Consider the following 22,925-nt stretch of genomic DNA (forward strand, 5'->3'; position numbering starts at 1 on the left):
CCTATTATGCCTCTAATCTCCAATGTTGCTCCAACCTCACCTACTGGCTTTATAACACACTTTACCATATTCTGCCTTCTGTATAACATGGGATCTCGCCTTGACATGCTTCCATTCACCTCTGGACATCTCCATATATCATTCTCTTTACCTAGAGTTCACTCTTTTGTCCCTTCAGCTGTTAAACCACTTCTCTCTAGGCTCAACTCCTGTTCCATCTCTTTTGTGAAGGCTTCCCTAAGCCTCCTCATAGGAATTTTTTCCTTCTCAAATTTTCAAAGAACATTTTTTCTGATTCTCACCTTCATCTCCATTTCACTCTACCTAGTAAAATTACTTGTGTTCATATATACTATACATACTCATGGTCTCATTTTCCAGTGGAATGTAAACTACTCTTTTCTTTTTTTTAGGTTTTTGTAAGGCAAATGGGGTTAAGTGGCTTGCCCAAGGCCACACAGCTAGGTAATTATTAAGTGTCTGAGGCTGGATTTGAACTCAGGTACTCCTGACTCCAGGGCTGGTACTTTATCTACTGTGCCACCTAGTTGCCCCCTGGAATGTAAACACTTTGAGGAAGGACAGGGACTATGTTTTATTTTGTCCTTATATCTTTAGTGCCTTGTATCTTTAGTGCACATGGTAGGTGTTTATATATTTGTGGAATTGAATTAAATTGGATTAAACCACATTCAAATTAAATTGACAATCTAGAAAACTCGATTTCTTAGTTTCCTCATCTGCACAGTGAGGCTAATGGTTGCTGTTAACCTACATTTTGAGGGTCAGAAGAGTTGATGGGACGTGAAAGGACTTTTTGAAGGATAAAAAGAAGCATTTATCATTATGCTTCGGTACTTTATGGCTTGAACCAAGAACTCACCACTATGGAGAGACTATGTGCTGGTTGCAAATAGCTAGTTCAATAATAGTCTTGAAACTGAAATTAAGAAGACTAAAATTCAGATCTGACCTCAGACACTTATGATCTGTATGACCCTTAAGCATGTCATTTGACCTTCAGCTGCCTTAGTTTACTAAACTATAAAATGGAAATAATAATAGAACCTAACTTCCCAGGTTTCTGTGAGGATCAAATGAGAAAATATTTATAAATTGCTTAGTACAGTGCCTGGGACATAGGCAATATTATATAAATGCTGGCTATTAATAATAGTAACAATAATAATTTAATAGTCTCAGAGCCCCAACCACCTGAACTATTGAATGTGTTTTTTATTTCCCAGAGAATGACCCAAATCATCAAGTTCCCAGGAAAGGAAGACAAATACTCCCAATACTGGGTTAAGAAAGGAAAATGACAAAAAATTAGCATGAGGGGAAAAATTGATGGTTTTATTGAAACAGCCTCAGTGAGCCAGAATTGGACAAATGGTTATAGGAAATAAGTCCTTGGAGAGGAAATGGGAATGGGATCTCTTGAATCTACTCATTTCCTGGATTTTTCCCCAGAACAACCACCATTTGTTTTACTCAGGGTGTTTGTGCTACCCATCCCTGAGATCACACTAGCAAGAAGTTTGTCTGTTTCCCCTGGAATGCTCTGTTTCTCTTCATTCTCTGTCTCTCGGTGATAGAAATAGTTGAAATTGGAGACAATGACAGGCACAGGAAGGGCAATGGTGAGGACTCCGGCAATAGCACAGAGGGTCCCTACGATCTTCCCTCCTGGTGTGGTTGGACACATGTCCCCATAGCCCACAGTGGTCATGGTGACCACTGCCCACCAGAAACCATCAGGGATACTGGAAAAGTGGGATTCTGGCTCATCCACCTCTGCAAAGTAGATAGCACTGGAGAAAATGATGACCCCAATGAAGAGGAAGAAGATGAGTAGCCCCAACTCCCTCATGGAGGCCTTCAAGGTCTGCCCCAGGATCTGGAGCCCTTTGGAATGGCGGGAGAGTTTGAAGATGCGGAAGACCCGTACAAGTCGGATGATTCTCAGGATGGCCAAGGACATGTTTTGTTGGGCGCTGGGCTCTGTCTCCTGTACCAGTTCTGTGATGAGAGTCACAAAATAGGGGATGATGGAGATGATGTCAATGATATTCATGATATTTTTGAAGAAGCGAGTTTTACTGGGGCAGACCATAAACCGAAGCACTAACTCAAAAGTAAACCATATGATGCAGGTTGATTCCACCATGAAGAAGGGGTCAGTGAACATAGTATGGGAAAGGACTGTCTTGCTCAAGTTGAGGCTGGGATCCCTTACAACCTTTAACTCTCTTTCTTCCCGGAACTCAGGCAGTGTCTCTAAACAGAAGATGGTGATGGAAATGACCACAACCAGGACGGATACCACAGCCACACCCCGAGCAGCATTTGAACTCTCAGGATATTCAAAGAGCAGCCAGAACTGCCTGTAGATATCATTCTTGGGGAGCTCTGGGTCAGGGTCTTTAATGAAGCCCTCATCCTCTCGAAACTGGTCCATGGCTTCCATACCCAATTCATAGAAGGAAATTTCATCAGCAAAGACATCAATGGGGATATTGGCTGGGCGCCGGATCTTCCCACCTGATTGGTAATAATAAAGGATCCCATCAAAGCTGGGCCGATTCCGGTCAAAAAAATACTCATTCCTCATGGAATCGAAAAATTGCATCCTTTTTTCCCGGTCACCTAAGAGGGTTTCAGGGAATTGGTCTAGGGTCTTGAGTTGGGTTTCAAATCTCAAGCCTGCAATGTTGATGATTACCCTCTGGTTGCCCTCATTCATGGCCACTGACTCAGGTCCCTGTGGATCACTGTAGACTCCTGGGAGTTTGGAGAAGACAGTTTCATGGTTGGTGCCATCATTAACAAGTACCCTCAAGTTAGAGAGGAGACTGCTACTGCAACTTGGACGACCTTTTAAACTATCAAGGTCAAAGTCAATGGGATGACCAGGCTCTTCTAGGACTTCATCAGAATTATCAAAATTAACTAAAGCCACCTCCATCTCCTTCCAACCAGACACATCCATTCTGTGAAAGTCACAGGAGAAGCATGGAGGATCTCAGCCTGTCTTGCTTCCTGATAACCTGAGGAGAGAGAAGGGAAGGGAAAGGGCTCTGAAGAAAATGACTTGCTCTCTGTTATCCATGTTTTATGGAAGGGGTCAAACAGCATGGATAATTCATGCTAATGGACAAGTCAAAAATTATTTTCCTTGGACTTTAGAATATATGACATGATTATTTGGATAGCAATAGACTACCTTATAATTATGTTTACTCAGACCAGTACTAAAATCAGTTTGTACTTCATGGATATACATTGACCAACTGAGAAAATTGCCTAGAGAGATTCAGGGTGATGGGCTGAAGTCATCTTGGGAGTAATCGTTTCCTGGCAATAAGCTATTAAGAAGCCTTTATACAGGTTGGTCATAAAGGCCATTATTTCATTTAAGATATATTTGTTCACTCATTTAAAATATTTATCAAACTCCTATTAATCAAACAAATCACCATCCTACATATTAGGAACAATGAAAAGATTGGAGGAGACATAGCCCCAGGTTTCATGGATCTGATCACCTTATCATTATATAATGATATAAGCAATTTCATTGCAGTACAGCCCATTCAACATGATTTAGGATAGATAGACCACCTTAAATACTATGTGATGGAGTGCTGGATTCAGAGACAGGTAAATCTGGTCTTGAAATCTACCTTTGACATGTTACCAATTGACACTGAATCTTTCTGAGGCTCTGCTGTTCTCATCCATAAAATTCAGATTAGGCTATCCATAATACTTAGCCCACTAGTTTGTTTAAGGCTCAAATGAGACAATCAATTATTAAGCTTCTATTATGTTCCAGTGCCTGGGCTAGGTGATGAGGATATCAGTTTAAAAAAATGAAATACCTTCTACTTTGAAAGAGTTTATAGGCTCTTTTGAAGTACTTTCTGGGTTTTAAAGGGCTCTAAAAATGCTAGTTATCATTAATATTACTCTGGTTCCTCAATAGAGTGTGAATCAGACTCTGAGTTCTTCAAGGTGATGCCAGCAGTGCCCAAGCTTTGACAGATCCTAGCAAGAAAGAAAAGCATCCAGTATAGGCCTAGAGATGGATTACATGTCTATCAGCTGGAGACCAATTAAGAGCCAATTAAATCTCCACATCAGTTTCAAGTTTTTTTGTTTGTTTTTGTAAGGCAATGGAATTAAGTGACTTGCCCAAGGTCACACAGCTAAAGTATTGTGTCTGAGGTTGGATTTGAACTCAGATACTCCTGACTCCAGGGATGGTGCTCTATTCACTGCATGACCCAGGTGCCCCAGGAATTGTGTCTTATCTAGACTTTATGTCTAGCTCCCTTCAGGAATTGTGGCATAGTTTGCCTTTAACAAAAAGTTTGTTTAGCAACCCACTCACAAAACTCCATTGGTTCCCTGTCACTTCTAGGATAAAATATATAACTCAAAGAAGACCAGACCCTGGGAATTTTCAGAGTCTGTCCTCCTTGTGGAGAATGAACATCCTCCCTCCTCATCCTCATTGCTCAGTTTCCCAGGCTTGCTTCAAGTCCCTGCTCAAATCTCATTTTCTACAGTAAGTCTTTTTCAATCCTTTTAATTATGGTGTCTTCCCTCTGTTGATTATTTCCAGTTTGTCCTGTTTCTTGATTGTTTGTAAGCAGCTATCTTTATGTTGTCTCTCCTAATGGATTCTTAGTTCCTCTAGAGGGAGAACTGCTTTTGTTTTGGTTTAGGGTTTTCCCTTTCTATAAATTTCCAGTAGTGTCTGACCCATACTAATTAAACCCTTAAGACAACTAAGTGGCTCAGTGGATAGAGAACCCAGTCTGGAGTCAGAAAGACCTGAATTTAAGTTTGGCCTCAGACACTTATTAACTGCATGACCCTGGGCACTTAACCTCTATTTTCCTCAGTTTCTTCATATATGAAATGAGGATGACAATAATAGCACCTAAGTCATAGGACTGTTATGAAGATTAAATGAGATAATATTTATAAAGTTCTTAGCATGTCTTTCTGGTTCAGAGTAACTCCTCTAACAAATAGTAGCTATTGTTAGCAAATGTTTCTTGACTGGTTGACCTTGGAATTGTCCCCAGTACTCTGGGCACACTGGCTCCCTAATAATAGGGATGGATCCTTGATGCAACAAGGAACTTCTAGTAGAGATTTCCTCTTTCTTTTGTAAGGACTTCCCCTTCTCAGAAAATTTCAATCTTAGAGAATGATGATTTGCCCTAGGATTGTATAACCAGCGTGTGTCAGAGGTCATACCTGAGCCCATGTCTTCGCAGTATGAAACTGGCTGGCTCAGTCTGTACTTTGTCATGTTGCCTCATGGGAGGGAGATGGAGTCAGAGGCACAGAGATCATCCTCTATGATAGTGAATAATGACAGCAGCTAATATGTTATAGTTATATGTTATAGTTCATCTCAGTCTCCCCCTCCTCTTTTCTCCTCCTCTTCCTTCCTCCTTCTTCCTCCTTTTCCTCTTCTTCCTTCTCCTCTTGCTTCTCCTCTTCCTCCCTGGCTGACTCTATCTCCCCCCCTTTCTATTTCACTTTTGTCTCCGTTTTTTTCTGACTATTTCTCTCTGACTCTCTCTGTCTTTCCTCCCTTTCCTCCCTTTCATTTTTCCTGTCTCTGTCTCTCTCTCTGTCTTCTCTGTCTCTCTGTCTCTGTCTCTGTCTCTCCCTCTCTCCGTTTTCTTCTCTTCCATTGCTTCCTCTCCGTGCTGTTTCTTTCTGTCTCTGTCTCTCTGTCTCTATGTTTCTCTGTGTCTGTCTCTCTGACACGGTCTCTCTCTGTCTCTGTAACTCTCTCTCTCTCTCTCTCTCTCTCTCTCTCTCTCTCTCTCTCTCTCTCTCTCTGTTTAGGATCAGAAGTACTGAGTTGAGGAGGGGCCGAGGGGCGGAATACAGAGAGACAACTTTTCCCACCAATGTATATCTGCACTTTGTGACAGAGTTTAATTGATCTAAGGTTGTGCAACTAATAGGCATCGGAAGCAGGACTAGCACTCGGGACAGCTTCGCTCTAGCCCCCCGCTAAACTCCTCTGCCTTTCTTAGACCCTTAAAGGATTTCCAAATTACTTTCCCCTAGCCCAGCCGAGTGAGGACCTGCCAGCTGCATCGCTATTTTACAAACAAAAGGTTTACGCAGAGCAGAAATGCTTTGGCCAGAGCTACCCAGCAGGAATCTAGCCTACCTCTGCCCCACCTTTCCCTACTCTTTATATTTTAATTCAATTAGATTTTAATGTGGTTCGGGAGGACTACGGGCCGATGGCGTGCAGTCGGGGAAACGTGTTGGACTCCTCTGCCACAAGTCTCTCCCTCACTTCAAACCATCCTTTGCTCAGATGTCAAGCGGATCTCCCGAAAGTCCGAGATTTTCTAGGAGTGATTGTATTTATGCTACCCTTCCTTAACCAAAAAGGGAGGCAAGGAGTAAATCATTTTAGCCTGAGTATTCTCTAGCCTAGAGAAGAACTGCATGGCCTAGATAACTAACTTCCCAAGCTCTAGCTCAGCCTCACTTAAATCCTGAAACTCGGAACACCCCACAGTGTCTAGTCCCACTGGCCGCACCCTAGTTTGACTTGTAATTGGGAACCATTTAACAGATAATAAAAACGTCTTACTTTTGTAAAATACCTGATAGTTTTCAAAGGGTCTTTTAGGTCCACTATCTCTTTTGATTCTAACTACAAAAAGACAAACCAGAGCTTCTAGGCTTCCTAAATCATCCACTTTCCCTATACTAACCTCCAAAGCCAAATTGGAAGATAGGCAAGTGGTGTTTGAGGGGGTGAGGGTGGTCTGAATCAGAGCACAAACCCTCAGTAACCAGCTTCTCACTTTCCTTATTGTGGGTGGAAATCATATTTGTACAAAGTGCTAGATTGTTATAAAAATATAAGAAAGGATGCTAAATAAGTCCAAGCCTCTGTGGGGAGGGATGGGAGCCAATGTGAAAACCATGCCACTTTTACTCCTCTTCTCCACTTTAAACTCTGTTTTGATCCTTATTTTATTTTATTTTTAATAGTATTTGCAATTATATATTCATTTTTACAAAATTTTGAGTTCCAAAATTTTCTCCTTCTCTCTTCCTAAAATGGTAAGCAATTTGATATAGGTTATATATGTGCAATCATGTAAAACATTTCCATATTCATCTCTGTTCTGATTTTTAGAGAAGCTGTTTTTATATCTTGGCTCTTCTTCTCCTCACAGAAAAACTGCTTAAAGGTGGGTCTATTCCTGCTTTTCTTCAGTTACTCTTGGTGACCCTGTTTGGGGTTCTCTCGGCAAAGATACTAGAGTATACCTTTTTCTTTTCCAGTTCATTTTACAGATGAGGAAACTGAGGCAAATGGGTTTATGTGATTTGTCCAAGGTCATATAACTAGAATGGGTCTAGGGTCAGATTTGAATTCAGGAAGATGAATCTTTTGTACACAAACTGCCACTCTAATCACTCTGTCACTCAAGTGCCCCTTAACTACTCCTCTGTATCCAGTTCAGTCTCCTGGACTGTTCCTTATAGAAGCACCCTTCTTCCCCATTCTAGCCTTTTGCCCTTACTATCTGCTTGTCTTGTAATGTTATACTCCTTCCCTTTTTGTCTACATCCTTTCCATCTTTGATAGTGTAGTTCAGTGAAAATGGAGTTAGAGAGTGAGTTCCAGTCCTTGCACTTGTCACCCCTGTAACTTGGGTAAGCCATGACCTCCATCAATCTCAATTTCCTTATCAGTATACTTCAAGCCAGGGACTAAAGCTGTAATATCATTGGTAAAGGAATCCTTCAGATGAAGGAACTCCCTCTGTCCATTCCAATTAGTCTTAATTCAACTTTTACTTCTAGAGAGTGGCTTAGAGCATAAATATCAAATGTCCCCAAACACTCCCATTTATGATCGAAGCAGATTTAAGTACAACAAAATAAATAAAATAATAAAAAGGAAACACTATGTGGTTACACATAGCCAGAATGGAACCTTAAGTACAGTTTGCTGACCTGCATTTCTGTTTTGATTTTGATTCTATTGAGAAGTTTGATAACTGTCCCAGGGTCACATGGCTGATATCTGTCCTCATCAATAGGATTTGATCTCCGTTTCCTCATCAGTTCTCTAACCATAACACCATACTTCCTCTTAGTGAAATAAGGACACTGGAGAACATAAAACCCTCTGATCTTTTCTAGTTGTACACTTATCATCCTGAGATTATTAGGGTTTTTTCTGAGGAAATGGGGTTAAGTAACTTGCCCAAGGTTACACAACTAGGTAATTATTAAGTATCTGAGGCCACATTTGAATTCAGATCCTCCTGACTCGAGGGCTGGTACTTTATTCTCTGTGCAACCTAGCTAGCTGCCCCATCATCCTGGGATTATTCAGAAGTCTTTGCTGACTATTCAAGCCATTTCCTGGCTATTTGACTCTGGGTACCTCACTTTTCTCTAAGTAGCAAGGTTGGATACAGCCCTCAGGAAGATGAGTTCAAATTCAACCTCCAGTAAATGACCCTAGGCAAGTCATTTGATTTCTGTCTGCCTCAGTTTCCTCAACCATAAAATGGAATAATAATTCCCAGATTGTCATGAAGCTCAAATGATATAATCTTTGTAAAGCATTTAGCTTTACATGTATTAGGTGTTTAATAACTGCTTATTTCCTTTTTTCTTCTCCTAGCCTCTGTATCCTTATTTGTGAAATGGGATCTGGGAATGGGATGTTAACCACAGTACTATTGGGAGAATCAAATAAAAGGATCTGTATAATGCCCTTTTGAATTACATCAAAGTCACCTGCTTTTACTAAGATAGTCTTTGAAGAGTTAACTGTTGGAAGAACTTGAGTCCATTGGAGATTTCCATTTACTTTCGTATTAGATGTTTAGGCTGTTTTATGGGGAAAATAGAAAAACAAATAAACAAATCCTTCTATTTCTATCATTGTGGGATTTTTATTTCTCTGTCTATGATTCATTCTTTTAAAATAACTCTTTGAATTAATATTTTATGGAAAAAAATTTAGAAGCCAATTTTAGCCCCCTAGACTGCTCACTTGGGAAATTGTCATCTCCTACAAAGTGCACATCCTCAAAGGGTAAAGAGCCTTGAAGCTGTTGCCTGACATGAGGAAGAATGTATAGAAGAGAGTCTGCCAATGGGAGTAGGGTCAATCAGAGACGATTTGGTTGTGTCCTTTTAAGAGTGTCTGCCTTAAGTGGGGCTACAGGTAAGAGAAATGAGGACATGGTGGGCCATCTGGGAGGGGAAGTTGGACTTCAGAAAAGTACCTTTTTATGTAGTCTTTGGAACCTTTGTTTAGTGTTTATAGTCTTCTATCCCTTCCTGGAATGGATTAGGCTGGAACAGAGCTAATGAGGACAGCAGTGATCAATAAAACTGAAGTAACTGTTATCACAATCACCAAAAAGTCTTTGCTAAGGATTTATATGATGTATGGCTGCTGTCAGATTCTCTGGTTCTTGCCCATGTACTCAGTTTTCATTATCTTCCCCTGGGACTTCAGGGGGGAAGGAAGAACAACAAATTGAGAGTGACTGGATGCCCTAAAAGGTGTGGGGGTGGTGTTTGGGGAATGGCTATCTCCCCTTTTTCCAGGTAGGCTTCGAAAGACAAATGGGGCAAAGGCAAGACACAAAACCATCAGATGGAACCATCCTTTTCATTCCTCCATCTCAGGTGTCCATACACTAGGAGAGCTCTTCCTTGGCCTGGCCCACTCCTATTCCCTTTTTTAACTGTCAGCCTCCTCAGCTGCTACCTCACTAGTCTAGTCTCTTTGTTTCCCCTTCACAGACTTTTTGCTCAAGGTTTGAGTTCTCTTCCTTTCTCAACTTAATTCAAGTTAAAAAGGTGATTTGAGAAAGCCTCTTGTGCTGCTTTGGGCAAGTTTTGTGATACTAGAACTTTGTAGAACCACTAGGAAGGTCAATGTTGGACATTCCCATATTGGTCTCTAAGAGAGCTCTGAATAGCTAGTCATACCCCTAGACAGACAACAGAACAGAATGATTTGTGGGAGGACCCTTTTCAACTGGGATGTGGGACCCAAAAATATCCTGATGATAAGATCTTGTATTTCACTTCCATAGCTTTAGAACTACAAGAGACTTTAGAATTTACTTCATTCTTTCATTTTACAGATAAGGAGGGTGAAGTGACTTGTCTAGGCTCTCACAAGTGAGATGTAGCAGGGCCAGGCTTTGAACTGAGACCTTCTTACTCCAAAGTCAGCTTCCTGCTTCACCAAGCAACCTGCTTTGAAAGAGATAAAGTTATTCTAAAGTTACTTGTTACAAAATAGATCACATTTTGGCTCAAATATAGGCCATCTCTGAATAACAAAAATATTTCTAAAATGAGACCTCTTTGAAATAAAAAAAATAAAATCATAGGAATTTATGTGGATGTACACTGAAAATTATTACACAAAATTACCATACTAAAAAAAGCAACATCAACACTGACCTATTTGGGAGAAATTGGCTATTTTTTGTTTAGGAAGGCAAGGAACTGAAGCTGAGAGATACCTCTCAGTCTAATTAGTCTAGACTCCTTAACCTTTTTTTTTTGTATGTCATGGATGGACCTCTTTGGAAGTCTGGATAAAAACCTATGAACCCTTCTCAGAATTATGTTTTTAAATGCATAAAATAAAACATATAGAATTGTAAAGGAAATAAATAGCATTCAAATACAGTTATCAGAATGTCTTAAAAAACAGATTCCTGAACCTTGAGATAAAACCCCTATTTTAGTCCAACACCCTCATTTTAAAGATGAAAAAAACTGAGACCTCCATGGAGTTGAAATGATTTGCCCAAGGTCATGCAGACAGTTTGCAGGTGAAGGATCTGAACCCATATCCTCTGATGAAAAAGTCTGTGCTTTCATTGTCTACCATTCAAAATTAAAGAAATCAGCTTCTGCCACGTAAAAGTTGGGCATCAAAGCAATTGAAAGTGACCTGGGAAAATAGATATTTAGAATGGGAAACTGGGATTTTCAAGTTGATCTGCTATATACTCAAACTTGCCCTTATATCTACATCCCTATATCTTTCCCACTCCACTCCTGAATCTACTCCTTCTCGAAGGAAAATTGATAACTGAAGGAATTCCAGCTTTTATGCCCCTCCCCCAACTTCTTTTTCTCTAGATGATATTAAACTTCACAGAATTTTCACTATAGCTGCAAGCAACAGATGAGGCACCATCTGTCTCTAAGTGCAAAGTTAAAACCCCTGCCCTCCCCATTGGCTTGAAAAAGGATAAATCTTTGGGCAGGAGCATTCCCAGAGATCCTCTTCCAATTCCCACTCCAAAGATCCTGAGGTCTTCAAATAACAAGTCTTTATTTGAAGATCCTTCCACTTGTAGACAGAAAGAGTAGTAGATTTGAGGTCACAGCTTCTATTTTTACCCTCTGACACTGCCATGTGACTTTGGGCTAGTTACCTTATCTGTAAAAAGAAAGCAGTTCATATATGAGAAATGTTGTAAAACCAGAATCTATAATACCTGATAATGTGAAGGTAGAAATGATAGACTCCCCCACCCCCACCCCATAGGTCCTTTCTCTAAAGGGAAGCCTTTCTTGAGCTTCCTTTTTCAAGCTTCCTCAGTCAATGATCCTGTCTTGTTTAGGGACTAGAAAAGTCTTCATTCTTTGCTTCTCTCCATTTTCCTCCCTTCCAATCCATCTTCTCAGTTTCCCCATCTGTGTAATAAGAATGAGTAACCTTAGATCAGAATTCCTGCCTAACTTTCCTATTCTCAGGGAAATAGGATCATGGGTGAATTTGGTGACCTGGTTCTCTTTGGCCTTTGTCATCTGAAGGCAGAGCCAGGAGATTGGATCCTTGGAACCATCAGGAAGTGAGTAAGCTTAGTAGCTAAGTATTGGGTTTTGTCAAATAAACTGTATACTGGTGAAGGAAGCCTAAGAGCCATCATGGGAGGGAAGGGGGAATAATTCTTCTGATTCTTCTGGAATTTCTGAGGGACTGAAGGCAGGAACCCCACTAAAGAGGCACTTTCCCAGCACACATCAAGAGAAAAATTAAGACAGTGTGAATAGGATGAGAAGAACCCCGAATTTGGTCAAAGGATCTGGGTTTGAACTCTGGTACCTCTGTTTACTCCATTTGATGATGGGCAAATCACTTTTATTATGAGTCTCTTTCTTTGTTTGTAAAATAAAGGAGGGGGGTTTCAATGAATGCTCTCTAAATCTCTTCCTGCTCTCAATCTAGAAGCCTGTAAGTCAGAGCCTGAAGAACAAATCCAACTTCTTAGAAACATGAAATGATCATAGGTACCATACAATGATTTAGAGCTGTAAGTGACCTCAGAATATTTCTAGTCCAACATCTCCATTTTACAGATGAGGAAAGTGACTCAGAAAAGTTAGATTATTTCACCAAGGTCACATAATAAATGGAAGAGGGGAGATTTGGAATGGGTTCTTTGACTTCAAATCCAGTAATAAATCAAGAAGCATTTGTGGAATACCTACTATGTGTCTGACATAATGTCAGACACTCATGATACCAAAATTATAAAAAATGATATATTTCTACCATCAGAATGCTTATATCACAGTCCCAACCTCTTGATTAACTCTCTCAACTGTCTTTCAGACATCTTATACTGGATGTCCTATGCACATCTTAAACTCAAATTCATCTTTCCTTCCCCTTCTCCAATCTTTCCCTCTTTCAAACTTCATTATTACTGTTGAGGGTACCACCATCTTCCCAGTAGCCCATATTTATAAGCTGTGGTCCTCCTTGATTCTTCATTCTCTCTTACTCCCAATATTCATTCTGTTACCAAAAAACCTGGCAATTTTACCTTCTTAAAATTTCTCATATATATCCCCTTCTCTCTTCTGAATCTGTCCCCACCCTTTTGCAAGTCCTTATCTCTTCATGCTGCAATATTGCAATAGTTTTATGGTTGTTGTTGTTCTGTCTGCCATAAAGTAATGTGGTTGTTGTTTGTCATTCATTTTTCAAAATTTACTTATTTTTTGGTAAGGCAATGGGGTTAAGTGACTTGCCCAGGGTCACACAGCTAGGTAATTATTAAGTGTCTGAGGTTGGATTTTAACTCAGGTCTTTCTGACTCTAGGGTGGGTACTGTATCCACTTGCCACCTAGCTGCCTCTGTCATTCATTTTTGAAGAAACCAATGACAATCACAAGGAGTGGGAAGCAGGAGTCAGAGGGAAAGAGATAATCATAAAATATCTGGGAATCAGATTTAAATAGGCAGAATTGAGCAAAATCGTCAACCTCGCTCTTTTCTTCCAGAGTTATTGAATTTCAGCAATAAAACAAAAGTCAAGACAACTGATAATTGGTCCAGACCTTGGCATCTTTGATGTTTGAACAAGTTCTAAGCCTTTCACAATACTACCTTCAGTTGTCTTCATGACCTTTGAAACAAATTGTTCTCACCCACCCATGTGGCCAGGGGAAAATCTTTCCCTTAACTCACCAGTAAAATGGAGGCCTGTCTATTACCCTCTACCTGTTTCTCCTTCCATTCAGTTGTCAAAGTGATCTTTAAGTGCAGGTCTGACCATGTTACCCTCAACTCAATAAACTCCATTGGTTTCTTATCACCACCAAGATCAAATAAGAAACCCTCTGTTATAAGAAACCTCCTTTCCTCCCTCCCTTCCAGTCTTCTTCTAACACTCTCTTCAACCTATTGACACTGGCCTCCTTTGAACGTGACACTCATCTCTCACCTCTGACCATTTTCACTGTCTGTCTCTTGCTCCTCATCTGCACCTCTTGGCTTTCCTGGCCTCCTTCAAATCCCAGCTAGAATCTCACTTTCTACAGGAAACCTTTCCTGATTCCCCTTAATCCTAGTTCCCTTCCTCTGCTGATTGTTTTCAATTTATCCTTTATGTCATTTACATTTGTATGTATATAGTTTATATATATATATATATATAGTATTTATAGTATATATAATATATAGTATATATATTTCTATGTATATAGTTATCTATAGATTGTCTTCCTTTTAAATAGAGCAGAAACTATCATTTAACTGTCTTTGTATCCCCAGGACTTGGAGAAGTATCTGGCACATAGTAGGTCCTTAATGAAAGTTTATTTACTATCAAGTGACACAATATTTACATATATATGTATATATGCACATATGTATATATATTTATGTAAGTTTTTTTTAGTTGTGCCCTGTTGGACCCCATTTGGGTTTTCTTGGTAAAGATTCAGGAGTTGTTTCCTTCTCATGATCATTTTACAGATGAGAAAACTGAGAAAAATAGGGTTAAATGATTTGCCCAGGGTCCTATAGCTGGTAAGTGTCTAAGGTTGAACTTGAACTCACAGGGATGAGTCTGACTCTAGACCTGGCAGTCTCTCTATTGTGCCACCTAACTGACTTTGTATGTGTATGAATATATGTATGTATGTATGCATCTATCTATCTATCTTTCTATAACACAAGTAGTTAAGAGGTACTAATATTTGGGAGGAAGGGAGCTAATCATTGATCATTCCATATGTTCCATGCTTCCTCAGTATACTGGCCAGATCTTTCTGTGATCCAACAGGGAACCATTATTCTAGCCTATAGTCTCTTAGATGCACAGTAAATAGAACACTAGGGTCTGGAGTCAGGAAGACCTGAGTTCAAATTCCACCTCAAATGCTTATTAGCTATTTGACTCTAGCCAAGTCTTCAAATTGCTTTTGGTCTTAGCACACTCATCTTCAAAATGGTGCTAATAAAAGGATCTATATCACAGGATTGTAATAAAGATAAAATCAGATTACATATGTAAATGCTTTTATTATTGCATGCATACATCCCACAAATCATATTAAAGTCCACTATATTTAGATGCTGTTCTAAACTATGGGAATAAAAAGATGATAATTTAAAATTCTTGCCCACAAGGAAAGGAATAATAATCTTCTGGGGGAAAAGTGATGAAAAGAATTTAACAAGAACATATAAATTTGATATCATGTAGAATGACTTAGGATAAAGTAGCAGTGTGCACTAAGAATATTTGAGGAAGAAGAGACCAAGGCAATCAAGGAAGGCTTCACGGAGATCATGATACCTGAACTGGACCTTGATGGGAAAGAAAAGACTACAATAGATGGAGGTATGGAAGGAGTCTATTACAGGTATAGGAAGTAGTCTATGAAAATGCATGAAGATTATTAAAGGCATGACTAAACGAGGGAATATTCTCAATCCAGTAAGGAATGAGAGTGGGATTGAAATAACTGAGAAGAGGGGCAGCTAGGTGGTGTAGTGGATAAAGCACCAGCCCTGGAGTCAGGAGTACCTGGGTTCAAATCCAGCCTCAGACACTTAATAATTACCTAGCTATGTGGCCTTGGGCAAGCCACTTAACCCCGTTTGCCTTGCAAAAACCTAAAAAACAAAACAAAAACAAAACAAAACAAAATAACTGAGAAGAGCCATCTCCCCTAGAGAACCTCTTTGGAAACAGGATAGAGAAGGAGAAGAATTACATAGTGATTCCTGATGCTGTAGGATAGCTAGCTATCCTGGATCGAATACAGGAGCTAAGGGGCAAGAGTTCTGAGTGATGACCAACAGATAAATGCTTTGTCTCCTAATCTCAATATCTCTGTAAGATTAAGATTTGAATAACCTATTAAAGAAACAATGCAAGATTACCAAGAAAAAAATATTGTCTCTTTAGAATTCTTTAACTTGAAAAGCTGCTTTTTAAAGTGCCTTTTCAAAATAAACTATTAAAGTTTCAAGTTTAACCCTCTTAATAATAAAGATATATTTATGACATAAAAAGTTGAAAATTTGTGATTTATCAATTAACAAGTATTTATTAAGAGCTTTATACATTTTAAGTGCTGGAAATTCAAAGAAAAAATGCCCTTGCCTTCAAGGGATCTACATTCTAACAGTGAAACTATTTGTACAAAAGGAGGTACATACAAGATTCTGGAGTCATCCGTGAATTTTAGATGCATGATCTGCCAAGTAATTCCTGAATTTGAAAGGGGTTTCACCTCTCCATCCCTTTTGATACTAGATTTTGATCACACAGACCAGTAGTGATGAATGCAGGATGACTGCTGTAATTGGTATAGAGGATGTCCCAGAGAGTTTTTCCTTTCCTAAAATAGAGAGTAGCTCGAACATAAACACGAGGAGTCTTGATCTTTTATTTTATGTATCAAGGAGGTCACATCTAAGTCAAGGGTTATGATTTTCATCTTAATTAATATGATATATGTAATCAATTTGATAATAATAATTTAATTTCTAGAGATCTTTCTCTCAGGTAACTTCTGGGCCTAGGAAAAGCAGAAGTCATCTGTCAAGCATGACAGGTCTTGCCCTAAAAATGTATAAATTGTACTGAACCAACAGTAATATAGCCCACAAAACAATACAATCAGCTAGTCATTCCCATGCCTACTTGGATGGTCATAAGTGATGTAGTCATTATATTGTCCTAAAGGGTGGGTTTGTCCTGGGAAGATCACTGAAATCCCCCCAAATTCATGTATATTCTCTGCCCAAACTTCAGTAAAGTGGAGCTCCTATCAGGAGAAATCCCATGATTTGAAAATCAGTTCCTTGTGAAGAAAATAATTAATAAACTGCTATCTGATTTATTGTCTCTGTCTCTGACTTGCTTTGTCACTCCGGGTTAGGGACAATTCAATTAAAAATTAGTTAACAAATGTTACCTGCTACCACTTGGTAGTAGTATACTTCAAAAGAGAAGTCAGGAGGTCATAGCTATGTGAAGGCTCCTTTAAAGAAATTCTTCCCCATTCCCACCTACAACCTCAAGGTGCCTAGTACATATGACATATACTCACGGTGCCCTAGTCTCTTTTATCGTGACATAAAAATATAAGCATTTATTATAAGGATTGAGGATTTAATCCAAATAGGAATGTTTAGGTTGTTTTAAAAATGTAAGAAGGGGATGGCTAGGTGGTGCAGTGGATAGAGCACTGGCCCTGGAGTCAGGAGTACCTGAGTTCAAATCTGGCCTCAGACACTTAATAATTACCTAGCTGTGTGCCTTGGTCAAACCACTTAACCCCATTTGCCTTGCAAAAAAAAAAACCTAATTAAAAATGGAAGAAGACCATGTATAATGGAAGCCCTTTGTATCTAAAGCATTATACTGATTCAAATTATTATGATTTTGAGCACCTCTCCTTAGCTTCCTTGTGGTACTAAAATAATTTCTGATAGGGACACTACACATAGCATCATTCTCCCAATGTATATATATATATGATATGAAGTGCCATGCCTGCCATGGGAATCAAACTTCTGATGCTGATGATAATGATAATGCTGATGAGCAGGTGATAAACAGGGAGGTAGGAGCTTTTGTTGTTGTTTGTCCTTTATTCTTGAAGACATCAGGAAGGTGATGTCAAGACATGCAAGTAAACTAGATTTAAGTGAGAGAATTGTTCAAGGTCACCAGCCTCACTTTTTCCCCCTCTGAAGTCACCTGGGTCCTGTGACCAAATATAGAGGATGACGAATAGAGATGGTCCTGGATGCAATGAAAGACTTTGGCCTTTTTAAGTTAAGATCTTTTGCAGGTCTCAGTTTGACTGAGACAATGTCCATTCAATGATAAAGGTAGTAGCTCAAGAAGCTAAACCAGGCAGGAGAATTTGAAGAAGTTGAGAGACAGGATTGGAACTGGTTCTTTCTTTTCTCCATCAATGTTTTCTGAAGTAAGAACCAAGGCTAGAATCTAAGTTTGGACCATCTTTCATGCAAGGACTTATTATACGCTTGCTTTGGTATTTTTGTTTTTTGCATGGCAATAGATTAAGTGACTTGCCCAAGGTCACACAGCTAGGTAATTATTAAATGTCTGAGGCTCTATTTGAACTCGGGTCCTTCTGACTCTAGGGCCAGTCCTCTATTCACTGTGTTACCTAGCTGCTCCTTGCTTTTTTTCCCTTATAGGGGAATAAAGGTTTATTTTTTAAATTAATTAATTATTTTTTATTTTTGTACAAGTGATTTTTTTATACATGACTAAACTATTCTTTTTTAAGAGTAAACATAATACCCCCCCAAAAAATATAGACCCTTATGAGAAATAAAGTAAAGGAAAGAGAAAAAATGTGCTTCAGTCTGTGTTCTGACACCACCAGCTCTGTCTTGGGTGCATCACATTCTTTATGATAAGTCATCACAAAAGCTACTTCCATATTTTTCCACCGTTGCTGTTCCTGATTACAACTTCCTCCATCCATATCTCCCCACTACCATATACTATATTTTCTCTCTCCTTTCACTGTGTCCCTCTTCTAAAATGTGCTGTAGGGTAGCTGAGTAGCACAGTGGACTGATCATTGGCCCTGGGGTCAAGAGGCCCCGAGCCCACATACCACCCCTAAGGCCCAGCAACCAGCAGGCCCCATGGTCCCAGACAGGCCAGCCAATCTCAGTCCCATGCAAGAAGTAAAAAAGAAAATGTGTTATATCTGACTACTCTCCCCCACAATCCACCCTCTCCTCCATCACCCATCCCCCCTTCCCCCGTCCCCTTCTTTCCTTTTTACTCTAGATGTCTATACCCCATTGAGTGTATATGCTGTTTACTCTCTGTGGCACCTCAGATGAGAGTGAAGGTTCCCTCATTCCCCCTCATCTTCCCCCATTCCATATCATTACAATAGCTCATTGCAATAAAAAAATCTTATTATCTGAAATATCTTAGCCAATTCCACCTCTCCTTTCTCTTAATCCCAGTATGTTTCCCTTTTAGACATTGACTCCATTTTTACAATATATTATATCTTCAAATTCAGCTCTCTCCTGCGCTTCATATATATAAGTTCCTTCTACCTGATCTATTAAATAAGAAGTTTTGTATGAGTATTATCAGTACCATTCTTCTATGCAGGAATACATGCAATTCATCATCATTAAGTCCCTCATATTTTACCCTTCTCTTCTACTCTCTATGCTCCCTGTATTCAAAGGTCAAACTTTCTGTTCAGCTCTGGTCGTTTCAACAAGAACAATTGAAATCCCTCTATTTCATTGAAAGTCCATCTTTGCCCCTGGAAGAGGATGTTCAGTTTTTCTGGGTAGTGATTCTCACTTGCATTCTGAGCTCTTTTGCCTTCCAGAATATTATATTCCAAGTCCTATGAACCCTTAGTGTAGTTTTTGCTAAGTCCTGTGTGATCCTGACTGCAGCTCCACGATATTTGAATTGTGTCCTTCTGGCTGCTTGTAATTTTTCTCTTTGACTTGGGAATTCTGGAACTTGGCTATAATATTCCTGGGAATTGGGTTTTTTTTGGATCTCTTTCCAGGGAAGATCGGTGGATTCTCTCAATTTCTATTTTGCCTATCTAGGCAATTTTCCTGTAGGAATTCTTTAAAAATGAGGTCAAGGCTCTTTTTCCTGATCATGACTTTCAGGTATCCCAATAATTTAAAAATTATCTTTCCTGAATCTGTTTTCCAGATCAGTTGTGTTTTCAATGAGATGTTTCACATTTTCTTCTAATTTTTCATTCTTTTGGTGTTGAAGTAATGTGTCTTGACTTCTCGTAAAGTCATCAGCTTCTTTTAGCTCTATTCTGCATCTTAAGGATTTGTTTTCCTCAGAGAGCTCCCTTATCTCCTTTTCTGTCTGGCCAGTTCTGCTTTTTAAAGCATTCTTCTCCTCAATAACTTTTTGAACTGTTTTATCCATTTGACCTATGCTGGTTTTTTAACACATTATTTTCTTCAGCATTTTTTTTTGGATCTCCTTGATTAAGCTGCTGACTTCTTTTTTATGTTTTTCCTGCATCTCTCTCATTTCTTTTCCCAATTTTTCTTCTATCTCCCTTACTTGATTTTCAAAATATTTTTTGAGTTCTGTCATAGCCTGAGCCCAATTTCTGTTTTTCTTGGAGTCTTTAGATGCAGGAGCTTATACTTCCTCATCTTCAGATTGAGTATTTTGATCCTTCTTGGGATCATAGATAATGTATTTCTCAAGGAGGTGTTCCTCCTTTTTTCTGTTTATTCATTTATCCAGCCTGTGCCTGGTTTTGGGGTGCTTACTGAACCTTTGAGTATTATTGGGACACCCCCCACAAGGCTCTCAGTGTGTGAAACTGTCTTCCCTCCTGGTCTATATGACCACAAGCCTACCTCTCAGTCATGGGGCTGAGGTGGGGGGGGCTGTTCTATGGGGGGCCTAGACTATGATCAGGATCTGAATGTGGTCAGAACCCCAGAGTCCTGTTCCAGGTACAGAGGACAGACCTCTGAAGTTTCTCTTCACTCCCCTACCTTTGGTGGGCTGAGCACTCAAGGCTCAGTTGCCTGGAGGCTCCTTCTTGCTGGTTCCATGCCTGCTTCCATTTCCTGGATATGGCTTGCTGTGGCCAAGGCTACTGAGCTGACCACTGCTGAGCTGACCACACTGATTTCTGCAATCGCCCTGAGGACCTGGGCTTCGGGTGCTTGCTCTAGCAGAGGTCCCTTCTGCTGATACTCCAATTTGTGCCTGGTGCTCCCCCGGGTGTAGGTCAGGAAACTGCCCCTGCTGCTGTGAGCTGTGGCTCCCAGGCGCCCTGGGGCTGCCTCCAGGAGGCTGAAATTTCTTCACTCCAGCAGGCGGCCACTCTAATCCCATGGAGCAGAGCCTTTCCACTATCTTCCCGGTTACCTTGGTCTGGAGAATTCCCTCACTGGAATTTCTGTGGTTTCTGCCTCTCAAAAATTTAGTTAGAGTCATAATTTTAAGATTTTTGAAATATTATAGAGAGAACACCTAGGAGAAGCTCTTCTCCTGTCACCATCTTGGCTCTGCCCTCGAATAAAGGTTTCTTAAAGGAAACTTTCTTCTTGAGTGTTTTCTTGTCCCCTCATTTTAAGCATTGCTGTCCTATTTCAAGAATATTAGATGCAAGCTTTCTTTCATGGTATCTTCCATTTCTATGGTACCCCCTTTCTCAATTATTTTCCAGTCTCTTTCCCTCTTCTTACTTCCCTCCCTTTTTAGTAGAGAGACTCTTCTTCCTTTCCAGAGCTACTTCCACACTTACTCTTTGAATCTTGTTCTTTTATTATGAAGGGTCTTGTAATTATGGATAGAGAACTGGCCTTGGAGTCAGGAAGACCTGGGTTTGATCCTACTATATGTCTTCTTTATTTCTCAGCATCCCAAGTAACTCTCTAAGACTAAAAGTTACTAACCTGCCTGAATGGAAGAAGGGGAAGTTTCCTATACTGATCTGGGTGGGGATCTTGGTCTGGAGAATTCCCTCACTGGATTTTCTGTGGTTTCTGCCTCTCATCCACTCTTTGGCCTATTCAATTGTTCTTTTCTTTTGGCCTTTAAAATAAGTCAGGATCTCATCCTTAGATTTTTTGGCTTTCTGGTCCAAAAACTCTTATCAATAAATATTTAAATACTATATGCTTAAGCATTGTGCTAGACCCTTTGGGGGGAAAAGGAAGAATCTAAGACTAGTCTCTTTTTTAAAAGAACAATCTAAGGAATAGGGGAGATGAGACTTTTACAGTAATTAATGCAATTCAAATTCTCTATAAAGAAATGCAAAGTTATGCTGTATTACTATAAGGGAAAGGGTCAAAGGTGAAGCTGACATTGGAATAGTTTGGGAAGTTAAGAGTCTAGACTTAGGAGATAAGGAGCCACCAAAAGTGGAATTCTGGAAAAGACTTGTTTATAGATAATTTGCCTGGTAAATCAATGTTGGATGGATTGGCAGAGGATTTTCTCATAGTAAAATGAACTGACTAGTCAAGTGTCTGGTATTTGAAACCTACATTTTCTCATCTGGGGAAAAACCTTCAATTCTGTTTTAATTTCTTCCTCTGTTCTTTTCAGAATTTATCCTTTTGTTCTCACTAGTCCACTAAAAATTTTTTTTCTAGAGTTTCCAGTGAAATACTTGTTAAATGAATTAGATTCTTTCTTCTCTAATTCTAGCTTTTTCCCCATCTACTATCATATAACATTTGCCTTTCCCACTATTTTTTGATACCTTAACTCCCACCTCCACCCTCACCCCTTTCAATTAGGGTTGGCATTTCATTCAAATGGAAATACCCTGAGTTTTGCATTATTCTCATTATAATTTGTAAGTAACTGTTTTGTACCATACATCTCTTGCTTGCAAAATACAACCATGAATTAATTTATTTTTTTCTGAATTTGTGATTCTGTCTTCACCAGTTCATTGAAAAAGTTTCCTCCTAAAAGTATAAGTGAGATGCTGTGGAAAAATTGGATTTCTTTTCCTCCACCCTAGCTCTTTCCCTGACTGCCATCATGTAGCAACTGAGATTTTTGCTTTCCTCTCTATTTTTTGATAATTTAATTTTCCCTTTCCACTACCCCTAATTAGGTTTGGCATTTCATTATAATAGAAACAAATACTCCCTTTGCCTCATTCCCACTATGATTTGCAAGTAATTATTGTCTACCATACAGATTTCCCTTGCAAAACACAATCATAAATTAACCTGGGTTTGAATTCTGACTGTTTTACTTACTTGTTGAGTGGCCTTGGGGAAGTCATTTAATATCCTTCTGCATTTGTTTGCTCATTTCTAAATTTAGGGGGTTGGACCAAATGAAGATTAAAGTTTCTATTTCTAAATCTCTGATGGTGTGATTCCAAGGAATAACTTATCAATGATAAGATATCAAGGAGACCTTTGGGGAGGGATTATATTTATGACAGAGGTCCTTCCTGGTACCCAAAGGGGTGACAGTCAACTATTTATCTATTGTTGATCAGAGTATAGAAAAAGGCTAAGGAGACTTGAAGCAACAATGTGACTTATCTATAC

The 22,925-nt window shown here is 39.4% G+C and overlaps 1 protein-coding gene and 1 long non-coding RNA gene across 2 annotated transcripts in view; both read right to left on the minus strand.

Annotated features, from left to right (window-relative positions):
• Positions 1 to 1,359: 1,359 nt before the first annotated feature.
• KCNA10 (potassium voltage-gated channel subfamily A member 10) lies at positions 1,360 to 10,362 on the minus strand. Its single transcript, XM_074190319.1, has 3 exons — positions 10,226 to 10,362; positions 9,318 to 9,398; positions 1,360 to 3,050 (listed from the first exon to the last, which is right to left on the minus strand). The coding sequence occupies exon 3, from the start codon at positions 2,990 to 2,992 to the stop codon at positions 1,451 to 1,453; it is 1,542 nt and encodes a 513-aa protein (XP_074046420.1). The 5' UTR covers positions 2,993 to 3,050; positions 9,318 to 9,398; positions 10,226 to 10,362; the 3' UTR covers positions 1,360 to 1,450.
• Positions 10,363 to 11,643: 1,281 nt separating this feature from the next.
• Positions 11,644 to 22,925, minus strand: part of LOC141488375 (uncharacterized) — a 126,371-nt gene continuing 115,089 nt past the window's right edge. Inside the window, exon 5 of the long non-coding RNA XR_012468663.1 lies at positions 11,644 to 11,766. This is a non-coding gene — a long non-coding RNA (uncharacterized LOC141488375). The remainder of the gene's footprint in view (positions 11,767 to 22,925) is intronic.

Source organism: Macrotis lagotis, chromosome 5 (genome assembly GCF_037893015.1).
Source record: "Macrotis lagotis isolate mMagLag1 chromosome 5, bilby.v1.9.chrom.fasta, whole genome shotgun sequence".
Classification (NCBI taxonomy): domain Eukaryota; kingdom Metazoa; phylum Chordata; class Mammalia; order Peramelemorphia; family Peramelidae; genus Macrotis; species Macrotis lagotis.